Source organism: Leuresthes tenuis, unplaced genomic scaffold, assembly GCF_036924035.1.
Source record: "Leuresthes tenuis unplaced genomic scaffold, fLeuTen1.0.hap1 SCAF_3, whole genome shotgun sequence".
Lineage (NCBI taxonomy): Eukaryota > Metazoa > Chordata > Actinopteri > Atheriniformes > Atherinopsidae > Leuresthes > Leuresthes tenuis.
The window spans coordinates 12,317,773-12,338,119 of record NW_027325357.1 but is presented as its reverse complement, the minus strand read 5'-3'; the positions used below and the strand labels follow the sequence as shown (position 1 = coordinate 12,338,119).

General features: G+C 39.3%; 1 protein-coding gene across 3 annotated transcripts in view; it reads right to left on the bottom strand.

The window, feature by feature from the left end:
• The window catches only part of kif5ab (kinesin family member 5A, b), a 61,475-nt gene extending 41,990 nt beyond the window's left edge, over positions 1-19,485 (bottom strand). For all 3 annotated transcript variants that reach the window (XM_072381833.1, XM_072381831.1, XM_072381832.1), the window contains exon 1: positions 18,953-19,485. In XM_072381833.1, the coding sequence (XP_072237934.1) occupies positions 18,953-19,081 (129 nt within the window). In that variant the 5' untranslated portion in view covers positions 19,082-19,485. The remainder of the gene's footprint in view (positions 1-18,952) is intronic.
• Between the last annotated feature and the right edge of the window lie 862 nt (positions 19,486-20,347).

Below are 20,347 nucleotides of genomic sequence, written 5' to 3'. Positions count from 1 at the left end.
GAGCACAGGGTTGTGTGTGAGAATGAGGGAGACTTTATACACCCTTGTTTTATTACTAAGGCAATATGTAAACCTAAATTGTCACTTTGCAGAGGGACCACATCAATATTTCCTTTACTCACTGTGAACTTTCTATGGATGCTGTGTTCGTTCTGTGTGCGAGCGTTGTGTCTGAACAGCAGAGGACAAATCACATTAAGAGGCCCATCTGTCTCCTTTTTAGAGGTACAGCATACACCCCTGTTTGGATTTTGTTCTACTGAGAGGCAGTGGGTGTTTTGATGAGAGTGGTGCTGCATAGAGCTTTGGGTAAAAAGCTGTCTGACCCCAAGAGAGGCTAACAGACACTCCTCTGAGGTGAAGTCATTAGAAGAAGCTTTCAAAGATTTCAAGAGTGAAGTAAGGCAATATAGAGAAGAAATGGATTGAAGGGATGGAGAGAACGAGTGAAAATTCAGGCAGGGCAGATGGAATCAGATTACCTAAAACCACTGTCTCCATGTGAGAACGACAGCATGAGAAAATGCGCAAAGAGAGGAGAATTAGAAAAAAAACATTATTTATTATTTTGAATATTGAGTTATTCATCCAGAAACTCTGCCTGCTTGTGAAGCAAGTCAGCAAGCCAGATGTTTTAAAGTAATTTATTATGTAAAGAGAGAATCAGAAGTATGGTCATTTATATAAAGCCTGCAGTTCCACTAAACCAATTAATTTGATTGGTACCTGCTAAAAACAGACTAACCCTTAAATAAGCCAGACTCCACTACTAAGTCCAACATTCAGACAAGCTCTGATGATGATGGAGAAAACAGTGACTGAAAGCTGCCACATCTGGTTAAAACACATGCAGACAACCAACAGGGATATACTAACCCATAATTACGACTCCGCCATCAGTCTCAGATAAAATACACCAATAATCCACTGCACTTCTAAGTATTACACATGGGCCCTGCTGCTTCTCAAGGGTCTAAATGACACAGTCAACAAGAAGCTAAATACAAAATCCCCAAGTACACATATTTATCAGGGTCTTGAATAATACATTCTGTTTCAGGCTTTTGGTGATGGCTGGTTTTGCAATTAGACTCACAACATATCATAAATATGTTTTCCTTTTCAGTTCAGGAGGGCATTTATTATGCTTTTCTATCACTCTGAATTCTAGTGATTTGCAATTGTCTGACAAAAAAAATAAAAAATTCCACCATTGCAGGTAGGAGTTCATTGATCGATAAAAAATGACTCAGTGATTAAAACTCAAATCTTTAATTAAAGGACACACACAGAGATCTAAAACAGAAGTTATTTTAGCTTTCACCTCTATTTGATAAATAAAGTATCAAAAGCTGTTTTCAAACTCTGACTGCACTCCTGAAATGTTCCAGAGATTTTCTGGAGACGTGACATTTATGAACGCCACTGTCTGCAATGTTTCGTCTGGACTTCTTGCAGAGATTTCCATCAAGCTCCCTTCTAACCATTTTCAGAAGATCAGTGGGTGAGACAACGTAAGAAATCAAGCCTTCCAGAGAATTTACTGCCTGTGTGAGAGAGTGTGTATGCATCCTGGTAAGAGTCGTTGCATCATTCTCTTTTCTGCTGACCTGTATGTTCCTTTCCACTCACTCATCATTGTTTTGGATATATTCAGAAAGATGCAGAACTCATATCAACACAACAATGAACCTCATCTGCTATTCTCAACGTGTTGTAAAGAAAGCACAGTGATTTCAGCAGCATAATTTCTGAATCATGTCCTACATCCTTTGTGCCCTCAACAGACATTCCATCGCATCCCCTTCCTCACATCTCCAGAAGAAAATCTCCTACTGTGACGCACGTGTGAACAGCAACTGCGGAAAAAAGTCTGGAACAAACTGCACATTTGCAGATAAAATGAAACGACATTCATGCTTTATGTTTGTTTCATTTTATTTGTTTGTCCGTTGGTCAGAAAGTGTCATGTCGTTCTATGTTTTTTCTTCTTTTGCCGTCTTCTATCTGGGCATTGTCTCTTAGTTTTGGGGCTTTTGGGTTAACTGATTGATAGTCCATTATTCTGCACCTTAGTTACCTTTACTTCCTGTATTATTCTTTAAGAGCTTGTTCCCTTGTGCATTTCATTGGTTTTGCCTCCTCTGTTTGTTGTTCACAGCTGGTATCATTTTGCTGATTATGCCGCACCTGTATTTTATTATTCATGACTCTTCTCAGTATATATACTCCTCAGAATTCCTTTGTTGATAGTCAGATCATCCCATAAACTGTTCTGAATTTTGTTTCATGCCTGTCTCGATGTCACCTTGGATTTTTGTCATATTTTCCCCTGCTCTACAGTGCCTTTTGTGTGTTTTTTAAATTCATTAAATTCTGTCTCATTCATCACCTGCCTGTCTCCTCATGACTCTCCATCTGGGTACTTTCTTACATGCACTGCAACAGCCAGCTTTGGCAAAAACTTGGGAAAAGAAGAGGTCATTAATTTTTTTTTTAGACCTGTATCAGTTTCCTGAAAATTTAGAGATAATTGGCCTTGGTGAAGAATTCGCTCGTCAGGCCATTCTAGTTTATCACACTAGACCTTTTCACACCGCCATTAGGCCAAATAGTTGTGCCTTCATTGGCCATCGCCACATTTTTTGTGGCTACACACACAATACCAAATCCACATATGCACAAAAGATAGCCAGCACTGTGAAACACAGCTCAAAGTAACAATGTGGCTGTTTGTGACCACACAGTGACATAATACTAAGCTTCTTCACTTTGGTCAGTATCAACAAGTGAAGGTGAACAATAGCAGATCAGCAAGAGTCTTTTTTGCATAGATTTAGCATGGCCACTCTAGGAAAATGACCACTGTAAATAAATTTGATATTTCTAATACAACAACTTTCCCTTCCTGCTGTTCAGCCAACCAGAGTACAAGGTAAAATGGTTTAAACACCTACTGGTATAGGCTATAGACAGGAAACAATGAGATTAGCTGAAATGATCTGCAGAGAAAATTCAAATGTTTTTCTTACACCACACAGTCCTTTTTTTCCCCAATCTATTTCGGGAAGACAAATTGCGGCAAGAAAAAATGTAGCACAATGACCTCTCACTCTCACACTATACACTTCTAACTTAGCATAAAATAATTTGTTCATGACAAAAATCAAGCTTCATTTTCAATGTATTTTATCTTCACTCTTTAAGGAGCTCAGCTGTTTTGCTGCTGCTTTCAAGTGCCGTAATCACAGCTGCAGGTACAAACAAGCTCCCCATTAGAAGTGATTAGAACTGACTCAGTTCCCTATGTGACTTTTGTACTGCTGCACAGAATGCACATGCAAACCAGGCCAAATTACCAAGAGGGAAGGAGGAGGAGTGAGAAATCATGAGATGGTCTTTATTGGGGGGTGGGGTGGGAGGGGGTGGGAGGGGGTGGGGGGTAGGGGGAGTCAGTTATATAAGCTGAATAAAAAACATCGCTTCTCCAATCATTTGTTCCACTGGCTCCACCGTTAAAGCGTTAATCTGTTCTACATATATATGATAATAGCAAACACGTATTAGACATCCTGTAGGCTCTTCACTGGCATGTCCATCTCTCTGCCAAGTGCGTCGGTCCAGTCAGGAATAAACACTTCAGCTTATTTGTCTGTTTGTATAATATAACAGATGTCTCTTCAATTATGTGACTAGGTCCTGATGTAGAATGCTGGAAAGGGAAGCAAAGGATGCTTAAACACAAGTAAGTGTGTCTTTGTGTACCCATGCATGCCTGTGAGCAAATAATGGATTTATACTTGTACATGCAGACATTGTTCATGGCCCTGAGCTTTGTGTGGCATGTCAAACACCCACATGGCCTGTCCAGCCAGCAATCTGCTGCGTCTGCCAAGAAACAAAGAGGCAGCGGGAGGGAAACCGTAGCACAAACGAACTGCAGCAATAAACAGAAACTGTGAGAGCCATTTGTGGTGTGAAAAGAAGAGCCTTCTAAGTAAAATTATGAGATAAACATAATCAATAGAAGGAGACAGAAGGGTTAGAAAAGTTTAAGAATCCTTTAACAGTAACAAATAACTGAGAAAGAGATACAATAAATATCCAAAATGACAAAGGAAAGAACTGGAGAAATAAAACAAGACAATGGACTGAAGGTAAGAAACGTAGCTGACAAGAATTAATAAGAGAAGAAGAGATTAATGAAGTGTAGCTGCAGGAGTTGTTGGATTTAGATTGGATTAGTGTTTAGCAGCTTCACCACCAGCAAGTAAATTTGGTAATTTGCATGTCTGTAGCCACAGATATGAATATTCTCAACCAAAGGAGCACACACTCATATACCTCATATATTTAAACCGTGTATGACAGGCTCATTTAAAGCCACCCCTGATCTTTCCTAAGCCTTAGTCATGGAGCCACAGAAAATTTGCTGAGAAAATAAAAGATTAGACTTAGCAGTGATTTCAGAAACTTAAAATGGGTAGCATGAGCCCCACACCTATATAACCACTGTATCTGTTTCACACGGGTGTTTTGTCCATTTAAGCTGATGAAGGAGATCTAAATAAAAAGGTTCCTTGCACCCTCACATTCTCTGAGCTATGGTTGTGGTTTGAATGTGAATGAATGTCTCCAAAAATCTTTCACAAGGAAACTAAGGTTTGAATCCTGTGTTAGACAGATGGCTAGATCGTTCATGTTTAATAATTAATCAATAACTATTTTAGCTTTTAATTGATTTTAAAATAGGAAACCGGCAAATTGATCAGAGCAAGGAATCTAGCTTATAACACTACTGACTTTTGGGAAAAATTTACTAAACTTAAACTGATCCTTTTCTGTTTGTTGCTGCTATTGTACATTTTTGTTTTGTTTAGGCAAAACTGGTTAAGTCTACTGGACTTACGGGAAAATATTTCAAGATCAGATGATTAACAAGCGGATGTTATGCAGATTTGATTTGGTCTTCAATACTCTGCGTTAGATTCTGTTGCATTCTTGCTTTTGTCATAAGAGTTTGTATTTTGTTTGTGTCCTGTTTAGTTTCCACCTTTTGTTCGACCAAGTCCTTAGTTTAGTTTGTTAATCTAATCTTATTATTACCCCTAGGTGTCCCCAGTTGTCTTGGTCTTGCCCCCAGGTCTCCATTCACACGTTTCCTGTTAGTCACTCACCTGCTGTCACTCAACTCTTTAATCCTCCAAGTATTTATAGCTCTCTGGTCCTCTCAGTCATTTGCCAATTTGTTGTTCTCTTCCCTGTGGTTATTCTGTCTAGTTATGTCCTTGTTTTCTGTTTCTAGTTTGGCTGTTTGTATAAAATTTCTTTTGTTTTTGGATTTCCTTTTTTTGTTTGATAGATTATTTGTCATTTAAACAAACCAAAATATGATGTGCATGCCTGGTCAGCGAATGATTGAAAAGCCCTACAAAGAATATATTTACAACATTTGCTGTCAAGCAGGATGTTTTTGCATGTTTGGCCATCAGCTCCACTAAAACAACTTCCCCTCAAACACTATCTTGCCTTGGCACCGTCGCTGCATTCTGGGATAAGCGCTGTACAAGCCAGCTATGATCCATTACAAGCCAGCTATGATCCATTACAAGCCAGCTATGATCCATTACAAGTCAGCTATGATCCATTACAAGCAATACATTTGGGCAAAGTGTTTTTTTGCCTCTTATGCCAGAACTTTAAGCTTAAGTCAGGTCACTCTTAAAAGATTTGGAGATGGTTTTGGCTATGCAAGTGTACACTTTATTGCCAAAAGTATTCAGTAACCCATCGAACTTCAGGTGTTCCAATCACTTCCATGGCCACAGTTGTATAAATTCAAGCACCTAGGCATGCAGACTGCTTGTACTAACATCTGTGAAGAATGGGTCGCTCTCAGGAGCTCTGTGAATTCCAACGTGGCACCGTGATAGGATGATACCTGTGCAACAAGTCCAGTCGTGAAATTTCCTCGCTACTAAATATTCCACAGTCAACTGTCAATGGTATCATAACAAAGTGGAAGTGATTGGGAACGACAGCAACTCAGCCACAAAGTGGTAGGCCTCGTAAAAAGTGACAGAGCGGGGTCAGCGGACGTTGAAACACATAGTTCGCAGAGGTTATTATGTAGATTATAGTGTAGTTGTAGGAGGTGATGAGTGCAGAGAATAATTTTCATAACATCTTTGAAAAGAACACTGTTCCATACATGACCAATCAATTAACAGACCAGAAATGTTAGCAAGTGGCGATAAAACATTCATCTATTTTAAAGGCAGAAATTGCCAGAGTAGTTTCAGGCCAATAAAAGAAACCAAAATAAGGGCAAATATCACACACTTTTGTGTCAGTTATTTGCACACTTTTTTTGTTGGGACAAAAATGACTTGAAATGAATTATGACTAAACATTGGTCCTTTATGATATACACACACAGGCTATGTTTAGTATCTAGTCATCTGGATACCAACGTGTTTTTCACACTTATCTAAAAAGTGTTAAAAAAAAGTTTTGTTTGTCCACAAGCTGACATGATCTCAAGGCCATGCATATAAATAACAGATGGCTTTGGGCACCGTTTACATGTTCTTATGAACATATTATGCTGTGTCTTTTTACACCATTAGGTGCCAGACTTATAGTCCAGACTTATAGCCTAAAACATTAATTGGCAATCAACGACTACACCTTATTATGAGATCAGGCTGCACAAATTATATCAGTCAACTGTAATAATGTAAATGATAATAAACAAACTAAATCCCACATGAAACATTTACACAGGAAAAAATCCCAAATGTATTTGAGACAGAACACGTAATGAAGACTGCAGTCTGATTGGTTATTGCATGTTTAAAAGTAAATTCACTGTGAAAACAACTTTGATTCCAGGGAAACTCTACAGTGGACTGCGGTCATTGTCTCAACAAATCAATGATTTACAAGGCCAACTACGGCAGGCACATATCCTGCAAACTGTCCTGTCCTGTGTCAAAGTCACCTGGTTGATTTTGCTGTGCCTTCCATCTACCCTGACCTCTTCCTTGAGAGGTTTCCCAGCTTTGTAATCACCTCATGCAACATCCACCTTTGTTTCCAACAGACAACACACATTACTCACACGGCCACTCAAGGGCATTTCCCAGCAAACTGTTTTTAATGTCTGATCAGTTCATTTAAATGCTGAGGACAGTTTCAAAGATACGACACCCTTTCTGCATGTGGTGAATCTATAGCAACTGCAGTACTTGCTGCAAAGAGACATTATAGACACACACACATTCAGCTCCCATTCAGGGAGGTTTCATTTGCAGTCACATTCTTCCTCTTATCAAGTTTTAAATTTAAGTGCCACTCCCACTATATAAAGATATATATACTAAATAAAGAGCTGTGTGAGAAGACTTAACATGTGTTTTTTGTCCTCCAACATACTGGTGGGCTCTCAATCAGACAAAGTGCTGCTTCTTTTTTTGCATCATTGCTGATTTGCAGTGGTTTGGTGTTGGCAGAGGAGGTGAGGTCCTCTTTTCCTTTATCAGACTTTGAGTGTGAAAGTGTTTGTCTCAATCAGTATAACCCACAAACTCGTCAACTCTCCTCTCTCTGCTCACACTCACAAATGCACATACAAGCACAGCCACACTGACAGGAGAGAGGACTTCAGGCAGCCAATGCCTGCCTCATCTGTCAAGCTAATCAGGCACCGAGCCCCAGATAACAGCATCATTAGTAGTTCTCTTGACAACAGAAAACCCCTCACAACTGCAAAGGCACACCAGTCACACATTATTACCAAACATTATTGTATTTCCTATACACTCTGCTGACAAGTTGGCGACTGGCTCTGTGCCTCGGGGGCAAAGCAGCTTAGTGCCTAAAATATACAGTAGTTAAGTCTGAATGCAGAGAGCCAGTGGTGGTTGTTCAGCATCGAGTTTTCTTGTGGATGTATCTTGTTTTTATCACAGCAGATTTTGTGGCTTTTTAACTTCATCACTAGCTTTGGTACCGTGATCTATTGTTCAATCTTACAGGCATCAGTTAGTTTAGCTTATCTTCCTTTGTCAAGTTGTTTATAAAAGATCCAGGCACTGAAGTGGAGCAATTAGTTCCCATTAACAGTTAAATGTTTTGCATAATTCATCAGGATGAAGGAGAGAAACTATCTGTGTAAACTGTTTTGTGTCTCTATTTTGTACCTCCTCATCATTTCTCCTTCATCCTCTAGTCAGTGACCTGGAAATTGATTAAAACACATCTTGAAGAAAGTTTTAATCTCTAAAAGCATCTGGAGGAGAAAGAAGTCTTGTGGCAGGAGCTGCACCTGAGGGTGCACAGGTAGTACATTTAGAACGTGTGTCATATGTTCACATTACCACCATATTGTAAATTGTATTGAAAGCATAAACCTAATTTTTCATGCACTGCTATTACTCGTAGGATTATTAACAGCAAGCTGTGATGAAACAACAGCCAGATAATGCAGCTGTTTCACATGTAATATTCAGCCTATTACTTCTCTACTGGCATCTGGGAACTGAACTGAAAAGTGAGCTGAAGAGAGGGATTGAGGATGTGCAAATTAAGAAACGAGAGAGGAGGAGGGGTGGAAAGATTTGGAATGCTATCAACATTGTTGTGGACAGTAAGACTGAGTACCTTATTAGAACGCAAATTGTGACTAAAATGTCAAGAGAAAATTACAGAAATAATAGAGAGTGATGAAGAACAGCCAACAAAAGAATGAAAGATTCTAAAAATATATAAATATTAATATTTTGCTGCACTGAATTTATTTGGAAAACAATGCACTTCGTTGTATATTAATGTACTCAAACACACACCACAGCTTGACCTGCCTGTCATCTTCTGAAGGCTTTGGTAGCACAGAGTATTGGAAGCTAAAATAGTACAAATCGCTGCTCAGTTTGAATCTTCTCAATTTGGATCTCAGTTTCTCAGCTTTCTGGACCTTTGCATTTGGAGACTACTTGCTGTCAGGTCTCGTAAACACTCTTAGTTTTTTTTTTACCTTGTCTTGTCACTTCCTGTTTTATTTTGAAGTATTAACCATTCCTCTCGTTTCAGATACCTTGTCCTTCCTCCCGTGTCATGTGTCTGAGTGTCTACCCTGATCACCCTAAATGTTTCCACCTGGTTCCCTGGGATCCTCATGTGTATTTAGTCTGCGTCTTCCCTTGTCTCATTGCCAGTGTGTTGAATTTGTCTTTCTAAGCGTTCTCACTCTAGCCTCCACAGCGACCGCAGTCTTGAGTAATCCATAGAGCTTGTTTATTGATGCGGTCCTCTTTCAGAGTGATTTTCTGTTGTACCTTTTCGATAGTCATAGATTTAACCCAAGTGATTTTTTTTTTTGGCATTTTTCATGCTCGTAGTATCTCCGTTAGTGGAGTGTTTTTCATTTATATCCTTAAAGTTTTTAGCAACTCCATTAGGAGGAGTCTCTTTCTGTTTTTGTTTTGTTAAACAGGTGAACTTACCACCTCCGACGGTTCGGAGAGAGGTAAGTTTAAATTGTAAAATTTCTTTAGCTTTTGTTTTTTCCTCCTAACGTGGAGAGAATTTTCATTTGATAAGTTTTATAGTCACAATCTCCTCTTCATAGATATTGAGGAGAGTGTGTTAGGAATTTATAGCCCATTGTTTTGCTCTGCAAAAAAGACTATCAGTAATTATTGTATAAATAAAATAGTATTATTGATACGACCCTGCATCTGCCTCATGTGCTTTCACGGTCTGTGACACTTGCTCTCCCAGAAGTTTCATGGGTTTTCTCCCACAGTCCAAAGACAAGTATGTTGGGTTAACTGGTTTCTAGAATAGCTGTAGGTAGTAGCTTGAATGTGTTCTGTTACCCCTGTTATGCACTGGGAACATGTTCAGAATGTAGTGCTGATTTTCAGCCAATGTCAGCTGATTGGCTCCTCCACAGGAAGAGGCTATTATAATCATTTTTAAAAAAAGAGCACTGCCATGATACAGATACACACCCAAGTTAACGCAACAAAATGTTCTTGGGCAAAGTTGTAATCCTGCTTGTTTTCGAAAACACAAAAGTCTACTGATGACTGTGACTCAGACTTCTAATGTTTTTTTTCAGGGTCATTTAAAGATTTTACTATCTGCATTCAAACTCGGGTATCAAATTGGCACTAAGATACAAAAAAATCCCAACCCTACTCTCTTCATGGTACAAAAAAAGCTAAATCAGACACCAAAGAAAAAAGCCAAGGGCAACCTGGGATGAAAAAGCACAAGAAAAAAATACCTTGCTCAAACAAAGCGGAACTGTGAGAGATAGAATGAGAGACAGAAGGTAAAGTACAAAAGGAAGAGCGCAAACCCTTGTCACAGACGGCTATGACACCTCATAATTTTTTAGATATTCCAGTATTTGCCTGCAGTGTCACAATTGATGGGCCTCCATGCACTTTCAGTTTATTTATCTTATAGAATTACAGAAAGCACACAGAAAACCAGAATGAACTTTGATGAAGAAAGGAGTTATCCAGCATAAATTGGGACCTCAGCAACCTCAGTCTGGAACAAAGGCTTCAATTACACAACCTGAGAAAGCCAAGCCAGCTGTCCTTCCCTTCAGAGGGGATTTTTGATGTCATTTAAATAATCATGCTCTTTTGGCCTCACACTTGCTCTCTCTTTTTCAGCCTTCAGCTACCAGCTTTTAGCTCAACCTGCATTTATGTAAATGCAGTCAAAATTAATTCATACACGATACAAGATGCTTCCTGACAGCAGCTTTGTCTCTGTCTGCAGTGCTTCAGTGTACCAAGGGAAAAGCCAAAAACATTCAGTATTTAATACTTGATGAATTTTGTTTTTCATTAAGTAAGCTTAGCTGAAAAAAGCGTTGTACATCAGTATTAATACTGCTCAGACTGTGTGAGATAATTCAATCAGCACTTAATAACACTTAGGGAACAGGCAGTGCTAAATTCATCACATATGTTTCTCTTTAAGGAACGGACACACTGTGTCATTTGGGAGGGTAAAAACATTGCACAGAAACACACCTCTTTCTTTTTGTTAAGTAAGAAACCTCTTAACTGAGTCATTGAGTAAGCTCTACCAGTAATTGAATTGGTAAAGAACTCCATGAGCCAAATGTATTGACTGAATTTTGGCCAGTAATAACGGTCTGATTTAAAAGCTATGCCGCAATGTTATAATGAAACAACTAGAGAGAGCTTTAATTCTGCCAAATTGAAAAGGGGTCTTCTGTGGTCTTTTTGTTCTCTTCAAATTAAATCTGAATCCAAGCCTTAATACTATGACTGGTCCTCAGGAGCAAAGAGAAAGACACATGCAGTAAGTATCTGAACGATCTGCATGACACCATTAGAAGGAGCCTTGTTAATGACCACATGTGGGAGAGAATGAATAATAAATTAGACGATGAAAGGGCAGAGTGAAAGAAGCTGTAGAGATGTTGCAACTTGAACACACTTTTCTATCAACTTGTTTGTGCTGGAAGCAATTACCAAGCTCAGTGAAGCTGTGGAGGGAGAAAGGGAGGAGGTGGGGGGCATTGGCAGGTTTGAAAATGGAGCAATCTAAGTACAAGAACTGGCCAACTATTTCAGTTTTCTGTATTAATCAACAACATGGTTAATATTTTTTCTGTAACTCCACCAAAACTGGTGGCTGATCCAAGCCAATTTGCATAATAAAAGGCCTCCAGAAAAGAAGCAAATGGTTTGAACTGTGTAAAAAGTAATTAACTCAAAACTTTGGAAGCTTGAAGAAGTGAAGAAAAGACACAGAAAGATTTGTATGTTGTTATTATAGATGTAACTACTGGGAGCCACAGAGAGCATCACAGTGCTGTAGCCTGAAGTAAAGCATTTTCAAAGTCACGGGCCAATCCATGGCTAGGAAAACATTCAATATAACCTGAAATCTGTGTTTGCCAACATTTTCCAATTCTCTTTTATCTATTGCAGCTTGACTGAAATCCTAAAATCACGGAAAATTAGATTAGCTTCGATCAAAAACGCCAAGCGAAAATGTCTTTAAAGCAGAGTTGGATGTCTGTGCAGTCAAATGTCAGTTCAATAAAGTGAAACATGATTAATGAAAGGACACAGAAATCTTAGGTATCCAGAAGACCAAGGTGCTCCATTCCTCTCCTTTGAATTTCCTTGTTTCTCCTATTAACAAGCGAATATAGCATCAACTGCTCAGGGTCTTTGGATGTGCAAACACGTGTGTGAGCATGTGCGGTCATATATGATGTGCTGCCCAGAGATGCTGAGGGCAGACACAAGAACCAAGCAGCATCCCAAGCAAGGCCATGACTAATTGGAAGAGGATGGTCCATTACACGCCCCAGAGCTAAAAGCCTAGTGTAGTCACAGCTCACTTCTGTCATAAAGGGGGGGGGGGTTTACGAACCAGCACGAGCTTATCTAACCATGACACTCCTGCACACTGAGCAAAAATAAATATGGGCTGGCAGCTAATTTTATGTTGAGTATGGCTGCTTTCTAAATTGGTGCCAGTATAACATATGAGTGGGATAGCCGGCAGTCCTTGTTGGTAGATAGCTGAGATCTACAACATTATAAAATAGATCAATACAGCCATACAGCACAGGTGATAATTATGTCTAAAGAAATCATTTGAATGTCATTTTATATATCCTCGATTAAGGCAGCGTAGAGTAAACAGAAAAGTTTAATGCGCCAGTAATATTTGGGCTTCTGATTGGCAGTTGACATTATTAAAATCTGCTTGAAGCCTCCACCAAAATTAACAAGATGACAGACAGACCTGAGCTTCCTCTCCCAATTCTTACCAAAACCACTGCTGAGTCATTAGGAAATGAGCAGCAGAGTTTTTCTTGTTCCACCATGAAATACAGCTTTATACAGAGAAAACTACAGTGATGTATATCCTGAGGAAGAGAACAGAAACAAGGCTAACAAAGAGGGAGAAGAAGAGGTGTGATACCAAAATGAAGCAGCTCTGATGCTCCGCAACAAACATGAGAAATGAGTGAAGACCTGGACCATACGCTGCAATCCCTTTACAATGCCTAATTGGATAGGGTGTGTGCTCTGCAGTGATAGAATTAGAGCACTAAAGTGTGTACAGAGGCAGGAGAGCAGGGGAGCCCCTGGACCTGCATTTGTGATTCTGTTTTTTTTGTAGACAGTTAAAGCTATTGCAATGGTATATCGTTGGGGAGAAACAGCTCCAGGAGAACTATAAATAACAAAGGTAAGAGACAGATAGATGACTTTGCATGTTGCACGCATTCTCAACAGTTTGTTTCAACAGCAGCTGTTTTCCCCTCCTATTTTCTACCTCAGCACATAATGAAGACAGAGAGAGGAGATGAAAAGAGAATCACCTCTCATCTGAAGGATGGGGAAAAGAGCTACAGTCCATCAGAAATCATGGACATCTTAGAGACTAAGTGGCTGCTAATAAGTAGTCAAGCACATTTCTAACTACATTACATGCCTATTTAGTGCAGTAACACACCATAAGGCTTAAATTCATTCACAGAGAATTCAGAAAGAGATTTTAAAAAACAATAACCAACTGTGAAAAAAGCAAAGCTAAAATGCCAACTGAGAGTTTAAGGACGAAATAACCTTGTTATTGACTGATAATTCTTTACTCATGAACTTATAGGTACTTCACTGCTATGTAAACAGCAGCCGATGCAGCTACTCTGGACAACTTGTAAGTATGTGCATGAGCAGCAGCTATTGATAGATAATCCATGTAATTATAAATGGAGTGCAGAAAATAGGAAAATCAATATATTTTTATTACACACATTTCAGATGGATTCACTAGCATAGATGGATTGGCCCACTTCATTGTATTTCCTCCATCTGTCATGGTCAACAAAAACAAATATAAATCAAGCAGCATGTGATGATGGGGCTGGTCAGTGTTGAGATTAGGCCATTCAACATACAGTTTACATATGCTATGTAACCAATGAAAGAAGAGACTTCTCTTGCTCTTTTCTGTAACTAAGTGAGGCCAACCCTGCTCTCATACTGGCTCATTCAAATGTATCTACAGCCTTTACAGGTATGGACAAAGATAAAAAGGGATGCAGAATAGCAAAGAAACCTTTACTTGTACTTAAAGAGACATTCCAACGTAAATCTATTATGGAGATTTTTCCTCTTATTCACTCACAGAAAGATAAATACAACTTCAGAGGAATAATAACATGACATATTACAATGTGTCATTATTTACTGAGCAAAAATCATTTTTAATAAAACCAAATCAAGAAGCAGTGTGTAAAAAACAAGTAAACCTCTACTGCTCTCAGAAGAATTAAGAGATTATGTGGCAGTCAAGTCCTGCTAATCAAATCCACTTGATTGATTGATCATCAGGAAATATAAGAACCTGTACAAATACAGAAGTGTTTAGAGGTGTGTATAACCGGTTTGCTGGTTTGGAGAATTAAGAAGTGTGTCAACACAATGCCATATCATTCACAAGTTGAAAATAGTCACTATAGTTGCCAATCTTCCCTGAAGTGGATATCCCAGCGTGTTTACCCTTCGATTAAACTGTGCAGTAATCAGAGAAACTGTAAAAACCCTCATCTCAGACTCTACTACCTTCAGTTAGCAAGCTAAATATTAAAGTTCGGTTACAGTACAATTAGAAAAAGATTGAATAAGTATGGCTTGTTTGAAAGAGTTACCAGGAGAAAGCATCTACTCTCTAAAATGAACATGGCAGTAACAACGTCCTTTGGACAGACAAGACCAAAGTGGAGACGTTTGGTCATAATGCACAGCAGCACATTTGGTGAAAACAAACACAGCCAATCAGCTCAAACCCATCATACTGGAAGAGTGAGGATTTGGGCTTGTTTTGTAACCACAGGACCTGGACACCTTTCAGTCGTTGAGTTGACTATGAACTCCACTGTATACCAAAATATTCTAGTCAAATGTGAGGCCATCTGTCTGATATCTAAAGCTTGGCTGAAACTGGGTCATGGAACAAGACAATGATCCCACACATAGCTGAAATCTACAGCAGAATACGGTACTGAAAAAGAAAGTAATCAAGGTGTTGTTGCAATCCAGTCCGAGTCCAGACCTCAACAACTGTAACGCTGTGTTGGACCTTAAGAGAGCTGAGCATAAAACGAATGCAGACCTCAATGAACACAAGCAATGTAGTAATAAATAATGGTCGAAAACTTACCCATAACAATGTGAGAGACTGACAACATCATACAGAAATGTATGCTTTTTTATCCTCTGGAGTGCCAGCGAGCCTCTGAAAGTTGCTGCAGCTTAAGTACCATACTATATATAAGAAATATGCAATGAATAGTGGAGGTCTGAAATAAAATGGATTTCATACAGATCTGTAACATGATTCTTCTTATCTTACCTTGCTACTGGAATGATGCTTTAAAGAACACGCTCCATTTTCAATAAACTTAGCGCATAGACAGCTCATATAGAAATGACATGTGACATCTATATTTCAGCAGCAGAGAACAAGTAAGGAAAATAACTCCATAGCTTGCTGCCACTGAAGTCTCTCTGATCATTTATTTATTTATAGAACTGAAAGCGTGATTCATCGTGGCGGTGGTTTTTGCCTGCCAGAAGATTAGGAGGGACAATCTGGCCCTTGTGACACTGCATTATTGCAGACAGTGAAATACAAGAGACAGCTGTGTCACTCCACTGTGGAGCAAACACAAAGGCCATGCCTTGAAGCAGTACAGGCTGAGAAATTATTACTGTCACACATGCCACAGAACCCTGCTGGGCTCTACAGGTAGTCATGAATGTGACGATGAAAAAAGACCTGAGAGAAAAATATCAATAATCCTATTTATTTTCTGTATCACACCAGTGGAGTACAGCTTTTGTTATTAGAATGAGAAAGGCAAGTGAAAAATGATGTTGGTAAATCGCCTCATGGAGCTGCTAAGAAGAATGTCTGCCACAACTTTGTGATGTGCAGATCTGCTTATTAAACCACACACAAGTAGAGAAATTAAATCAATTCTGCACTGATGATGTCAAACGGATGCTGCATATGAGGGTTTCTGCTCTAGCTGCTCCAAATACTGAGGTTGACATGCACCTGAGCAGCAGCAATCTAACGGAGTTGGCCATTATGAGGAACACTGAGAAGTGATTAGTGCAAAGAAGACGGTGGAGACACAAACACTGAAAATTCATCATGTGGCCAGACGCACATCTCATGCTGAATGCTAATGGTGCTTCGTGTCTACTGGGTGCAAACAGGAAACTTTCACAGCAGAACTCAATTATCATCCAGGCAAGATGATTTAATCTTTGATAGAAGAAATGTTTGTGACTGACAAGTTGAATTTATGAGCTGCCATCTTGAAATAATCCTTGTTTGAATAAGTATTGCCACAAAACAAATGAACATTTATTTTAGTCCAAGCAGCAAAGCTACAAAAGCCCTATTCCTAAAAGGGTTTGTGCAGAAAAAAAACACGGCATAGGGAACCTCATGACATGGTTACCAAATGTCTGTCTCTAGTAAGATTCCAAAATGAATGGTCATGCACCCAAAGGTGGCAATTAGACTGTTGAAGTTATTTGGAGTTTCTCACTGTTTTGACATCTTGATTAATCTTGATATGCTTCTATAAATCTATGTTCAGTCATTGAACTTTTATTCATTTTTGTTTGTTTATTTTGTGCAGTGTTTTTGCGCTTGTAGTCAGACCTCATCACTCAGTGTTGAGACCCCAGAGATGTTCCCTCATGAGCCCAGAGCAAATAAGCACACTATTTTCTGCAATCTTTAATCTTTTCAAGTCTCCTCCAGCCTGCCACTAAGTTGCAGACGAACCATCACTCAACAACTCAAACACTGCCTACTTCAGTTAACAAGTTCCAGAAGAAGCCTTCCGCGAGCAGACAAATGTGCGGCCATCACACAGCCCAGTTTTTATCAGGCATCACAATGTGAGCATTAACTTGTTCCTTCTGGGTCCTTACAGCTTGCCAGCCTTCCTGATGTACTTTTAAATACAGATCCAATGTGACAACATTTCAACTACCAGGAGACATATTCTTTTATAGCTTCCTCATACTAGAAGGAAAATATAAACCTTGAGTACATTTACACATCCAAAAACCTCTTACATAAATACGTCTCCAAAGTGATTAAAGTCACAAAGAAAACTGCACATACGCTTTTGTGACTACATTTGTCAGAAAAGAGGGAAAGTGAAAGGCAGTTAGTAGACAAAATGACTTGCTATACAAGTAGACAACATCCTGCTTCTGTTTCCAGAAGTTATCATCTTTATTCTTTTGAAGCTTCCTGCTACCATACGTACTGACAGGAAACAACAGCAGGTTATTTCCTGTGACAGATCACACTCAACTAGTGATATATTCTTCATTTCCACACAAACAGTTTCAGGCATCATGAACAGCAGGCAAATAAATATCAAACTGCATGTGTTTCCTCAGTTTGACACATAATTCAATTCAGTGATCCAACACTTTCTGTAAAATCTAAATAACTGAATAACACCATTTATAATAACTTCAGAATTACGTTTTTATTCTTCTGCTCTCCTCCAACACGTCCAAAATACAGTTAAATACAGTTGTAATGATTTATGCCAGAATTAAAGATTTCAAGCTGTTACATCAAACCGGCATCCACATATTCCTCATAATAATGTGGTAATTCACACATAAGACAGTGATAATTCAGTATGCTGCGGATGTTGTGCTGCTACAACCAAGATAAGACGATCATGTATGGATATCAACCCCACAAAGCTGTGCAGGTTTGTGTGTGAGAGAGACAATAAAGTAAGCTGATAGGAATTTTCTGCCGTCCCAGTCATTACTTGAAGTCAACCCTCAGGCCTAAAGGGTGTGGGTTTTGCTCCCACTCTCTCTTTGTGTTTGCGGGTCTTGTGCATTAAAGTGGAAAGCAGCTGCTGTGCTTGGAGTATGACATGTATGTCTAATGTGCATAATCTGCTAAATGTATGCATGTCAATTTCTGCATACACAACAATTCCTTTATAGATGTATGTGTGCCTGGATGTTAGCCTTGGCTCACATGTTCATGATTCACACTCAAGTCTTCCCCCCTGCATTCAATTAATTCAGCTAAAATGTCACTGCTGTGGGATCACACTCACACTGTTAACCTCAGCCTCAGGTACACATCCATCAGGCTGAATATTCTATAGCTTGGTTCGTTTCTATTACTGCTTATAAGCATTGACAGTATTCATCGTTCTCTATTCAATTTGTACTGAAATAAGGCCAAAATCCATTTACTGATCAGAAGCAACCAACGGAGGATAATTATGACTCTCATTAGATTTGCAGGACCTGGTAATTCACCAATGCATTAAAATCTGACTACACCATACATCAGCGGGGAGATCAATTAATCAATCCTGCATGTTACCCAACCAAAATCCAGCAAACCAGTCTAAAGAAAGAGCATTGAAACTGAGAGGGATCACAAAGGTGGGGTCTGGATATATTTCAGAGATGATGAGGGTTATGGGGAGTTAAGTGACTCTGGATTGAAAAACAAGAAGATGCTACCAAATCATCTGCAAGCATGAATTTTAAATAGCTGTTCCTCATTTTTGATTTATAGACTTTTTCTTCTAGGAGACTTGATCTGCTCTCAGATTTTTGAAAGCCTTGCAGAGCAGCCGCACACACTGATGATGCGGCATGCTAATCGAAATATCGATAGTAGTGATGGGGATGACACTTAGTTTGATCCCTGTCAAAAGCCCTTAAGCTTCCAGTCTTCAGTCTGGCCAGTATCTGACGTGAGTGTAGGGTGATAAGTGTAACCCCCAGCGCCCATCGACTGCATGGAAAGGTGCCCAAAAAAGAAGGAATCGTTACAAATAACTTACCCCGAGGATGACGGTGTCTTCTCTTTGAAAAATTGGGATGAACTTATCTCCCCGAAGAATTTCGGACTGGTTCAGCGGACGAAATCGACACAACACCTTGATATTGCATTCAGCGTTGGCATCAGCCATTGTGGAAGAAATATAGTGGATGAGCTTCCAAGAGATAAAGAGGATTTTCTTTTTAAAAAAGAGAAAAAGATAATTGAAATACTATCTCCTGTGCAACCGCTTCTCTTTAAGCACCTGTACGCAGATTGAAAAAACCCCAAAACGATTATACCCACATGCAAAGCGAGACTGGTAGGCGAAGCATTTGGAGTATGAAAAACTACGAGTTTTTGGGTCCAAAACCATCAAATAAATATGAAACAAAAACCGAAAAAGAAGCAGCTCAAGAGAGTTTAAGGCTGAAAATGCACTCAAACCAAAATGCGCAGCTGAGCGTTGAGGAACATATGCAGACTTATAAATGAGGAGTACAGTCCATCCTGGTCCGGTCTCTGTGAATCGGTTGCAGGCTTCTCAGAGGCATGCCTTGCCTTGCATCACTGTTATCCCCGCTCTCTCAATGAGGGCGGGGCATGGTAGAGTAGCGACTCGCGTCGTCCCTCATCAGCACCACTGAGGCAGAGCCATTCAGGAGCAGCGAGAACAGCTCCGACTCTGCCTTTTATTTACCTTAAAGCTGGACCCTTTGGAAAAGTTCCTAAATCTGACTCTTAACCATCTAAGACTTTTGTGCAGTTCGCACTAATATTGCCGTTGTGGTGAGGAATTTTCTGTACACAGGGCAGCATCCTTCTTATGTGGTCTACAGAGCTGCTAATTTTGCGAGGCTGGGTGGTCACGTGAGAACCAAGTCCTCTATCATTGTTCCACTAGAGACAGAAAGGGACAGCGCAGTGTATTGCTGTGAAGTTAACCAACCTGTGGCAAAGTTTACAGGGTGGATGTCTGTAGGTGGAGTTCTATTTTATTTTATTTTTTTTACAATTTCCTTTAACAGTTTCTTAAAAAGAAAAAAACGGACGATTCTCCAAATTCAAGCCGAATCTGAGATCCTCATCAGGGATGATTTTTTCTGGTTTAATAAAGTATAATTTTACAGGCTACACAAAAGCTGTTTTCACAAGCTTATTACCCATCACGATGAGTAACGAAATCTTTTATACAAAATAGGGCAGCTGGATTGTTTTTAAACCACTCATTCACTAACTGTAAAATATGGAAGGAGGGATTTTGAACTATTTAGAGACACAGCTACCAAGTTAGTATAACACAGCAGTGGCTCCAGTTTTGGTGACATAAAAAAATTTGCAGTATTTTTGGATTATTTAAAGCAACTTAAAGTGAAGCAATGATGCTTTGAAAATGTCATAAGTGGGTTTTCTTCAT